This window comes from Haplochromis burtoni, unplaced genomic scaffold, assembly GCF_018398535.1.
Source record: "Haplochromis burtoni strain Fernald_Lab_line unplaced genomic scaffold, NCSU_Asbu1 Contig_2383, whole genome shotgun sequence".
Taxonomy (NCBI): Eukaryota; Metazoa; Chordata; class Actinopteri; order Cichliformes; family Cichlidae; genus Haplochromis; species Haplochromis burtoni.
The window spans coordinates 6,956-10,533 of record NW_024584744.1 but is presented as its reverse complement, the minus strand read 5'-3'; the positions used below and the strand labels follow the sequence as shown (position 1 = coordinate 10,533).

At 41.3% G+C, this 3,578-nt stretch overlaps 1 protein-coding gene across 1 annotated transcript; it reads right to left on the bottom strand.

The window, feature by feature from the left end:
• Nucleotides 1-1,308: 1,308 nt before the first annotated feature.
• Nucleotides 1,309-3,181, bottom strand: LOC121813738 (glycoprotein hormone alpha-2-like; the record flags this gene model as incomplete). The annotated part of the gene is given in 2 exon segments (XM_042217635.1): nucleotides 1,309-1,429; nucleotides 2,970-3,181. A coding segment is annotated over 1 exon segment (121 nt), but the record flags the coding sequence as incomplete, so codon positions are not given.
• Nucleotides 3,182-3,578: the final 397 nt, after the last annotated feature.

Below are 3,578 nucleotides of genomic sequence, written 5' to 3'. Positions count from 1 at the left end.
CTAAACTTTGCCACCCTTAACTACTGTACTGTCTATTAGCTGTTGTTAGCCTCTATCAGCTACTATTTGCTGACAATAATAAAACTTTCTTTGAAGTGACACTGGTGGACTTTGGCGCTTAGTGAATTAGCACTAATATGTTGTGAGAATGTAATGGACACTCAAGCTTAGCATTAGCTGGCGTAATGCTTTGGTGTACTGCAAATGTGGTGGGTCTCTGGCTACATGGTGGAGCAGGGTGGTTTCCACCAACTTCAGACCAGTTCCTATGTATTTCTAATGCATGAATTATAAGTTTATGAGAAGGCATGCTCCCAAGTAACCTTAGGTGAATACTGAACCCTAAGTTGCTCCCCAGTGCGTCCATCAGTGTGGGAATGTTAGACAGAAAGCACTTAGGTAGAAAAGGTATAGAAAACAAGTGCATATATGAATGAATGAATGAATGAATGAGACATGTCGTATAAAGCATTTTGAGTGCAGTGAATAGAAGAGCTCTATATAAGAACTAGTCCATTTACCTTTTATTACATAACCACCACCCCCTCCCAAAAAAAAAAATGCTGAGTGTACTTTTTAAGTCCACAATGAAAATGTCAAAATGATATTTTGACCTGGGACAGCCTGGCGTCCTGTAGAGTGTACCCAGCTCATGCTATGGCAGCTGGGATAAACTCCAGAACCCCGCGGGGCCGCTGAATTGGATAAGTGGAAGAAAGTGGATGTATGATACTTTGACAAGTACATACAAATTGATTGTGGGACTATTATTTCTCGGTCATGTTTATAAATGCAAAAGCCTATAAGTCAGTTTAAATCAGACCTCAGTCTCTGAGGTTATTCATCCATGAAAAAGTAAAATACGTTAAAATAAAAAAGATCCAAACCACAATTATGAAAAGTATGGTTTGGCACTGTCAGGATAATGCTGCTAGAATAGGACATAATTTAAGTCTGTGAGGATTTAATGCTAAAAGCTAACTTTGAACAAAAAGTATATCTAAGTGGACACTGCAGCAACACCGAACTGTTTCCATTCTGGTTGGTGAACCTATATTTGAAGAAAAACACCCAAAATTTGGTTCCTGTTTGGTTTACAGTTTGGAAAGGGGCCACAGTGTCTGCTGAGAAACAGCCCACACTGGAAGAGGTTTGGGAATTGAATATCGCATAAAACTGTGCAGCCAAAGGTGGGGTAATTTCCGTAGTATGAGCATACTGAATCCGCGAATCATCTGTGAATTTCTTCTGGTTACCTCTTCCACAAACTTTAGACCTGGAAACTGAACTATACAGTTCAAAACTTACGGTAAAGGTGACAGCCTGGGGTGAGGACATCGGAGCTCCAACCAATAGAAGAGGAGAGCAGCAGGAGTGAGATCACTGGTAGGGCCAGCAGGCAGAGATGTGAGGTCATGCACAGCGACATCTGAATGGTTCAAACAGAGGGATACGTTAAATGTTGCTACAAGAACCCAGGAAAGAGAAAAAGTGTTTTGTCCCCAGCTTTTAAGGAAATCATGCAAAATGCACAGGGCCAGTGGTTTCCGATCCTTGGCACAATAAATCAGAGCAGCCTCAGGACGGCTCAGAATGATTATTGCTGCACAAAAGAGTTTTTCAGCTTTGTCTTATTTTATTGCCTGGTTTCCTGTAAAATCTTGGAGAGTTTAACCTCTTTAAGCCGAGCAGGCATTGTTTGGTTTTGAAGAGCATGCCAAAAAAAAAGTTGGAGCCAGTCATTACGTCACTTAAATCAGATTTGCATTTGGTCTTCTGGGCCATGAAGAAGCCATGATGTCTTTTTTTTTAATCTTCTCAGGATGAACTTTCCCCTCAAATGAATGGCCTCCTGAGAGCCTCCTGCTCTTTCTGCCAAGGTGGTTTCCCATCCTGCATGTCTGCCTGTGTGTCACTCGGTTGAGTAACGGCTGATGTGAATAAAGACAACACTGTCTCTATCTTTACAGTCTGCTTCATTTAACAGGTACCAGCTGACGCACGCACGCACTCCGTTTAAGTTCACAGAACGTACACAGCCACAAATATATATGTCGAGCGCACACGCAGACGAACACAAGTCGCGATCGATGAGCCTGAACATCGTAGGTTTGACGTACCCACCAACTTCACCCACACGTGTGCAAACAAAGTCACATTTTCTTGGGAATTTCACGCTGCTGACCCCTGCCTTCTAAATTTGCAGCTCTTTCCAGCTCTACTTCCGAGGAATCACGACTGTGGCATTGGCAGAAAGGCCTGGGGGATGCCATTAACACTGCCTGTGCAACCAAATCAATAGTCCAGTCGCTTACATATGACCGCATGACAGTAGAAATTTCCCCACTTTGGGAAAAGTTTTAGGCTTCTCTGAAAATAAAAAAGTAAAAGATAAATATTTAGCTTTAACTTAACCTGTTTCCTTAACCCTAAAGCTCTTCCTGTGAATATGATACACTAAAATAAATACATATTAGTGTGTTATATATGTTTGTTTGTTTTCATGTTACGGACTCCAAAAAACCATTGTGTAAATGATATTCACTTTGCTTAGTTTTGCAAAGATAATTTTGAAAACAAAGGGATACAATTGTAGTCATGACTTTCAAAATAAAACCCCTGCAAAACTCTTTTCTACAAACTGCATCATTTGGATGTATTTTTGAGAAATGCAAATGAATAAAAAAAATAGCATTTTTTCATATTTATAGATACTTGATATGACGCAAGACGTGCTTTTACCGTGATATGTTTCTTATTATATAATACATGAAAAATCCTCCCACAGCAGGATGTTAGGAAGCGAGAAAAAAGATGAAAGCTCTTCCTTAAAATTTAGTAATGTCAATATAATCTAGTTTGTAGGAAATTAAGAAAGAAAAAAGCACCATTTGATTTAAATGTCTAAGTGCATTAAAGTTTAGATCTGGTGTAAAAAATAAACTAAACAAAAAGGAGAAGGCTCTTACCTGGAGATGCAGAGCTGAGAGTTCTCAAGTGCAGGGGTGTGTCGTCTGACAGGTGTCTGTGAGAGAGTGCTTGTTCTGAGCCTCATGCAGGGATATAAGTAACACAGGTAAGAACGAAGGCACTTATAGCTCTGGACACGCCCACAATTAGAGAGCTGAGTGTGTCTGAAGCTTTTTTCTTTTCCTCTGCTCCCGTTTTCTCCTCCTCTGTGGCTGCTCTTTCTACCTGCGCGACAAAACACTTGTGGTACTGAATTCTCTCTATATTCTAAAATCGAGGTGAACCTTTTTTTCCTGAATGACTTCTTCTTGGAGTGTGTTACCATCCCTTCACCACTCCCTCCCCCTTTGTCTCAGGCTCCCCAGTTTTCAGCCTTTTTAAGGGGACCGCTGCTGTGACACAGAGGAAAACTAGATAGGTTTTCCATCAAGCTCACAGCTTTGCCCCACATGCATGCACGGAGACACACACACAAATCACACAGGAAATAATAATGTTGTAGGCCTCGGTTGCCAGTTGATACACAGCACGAGTGAACTGAAAGGCGGACCTCACACAAGCCCATACAGAGTCGGGCTGGCTTTTCCATTTGTGGCTGCCGGAGGAAG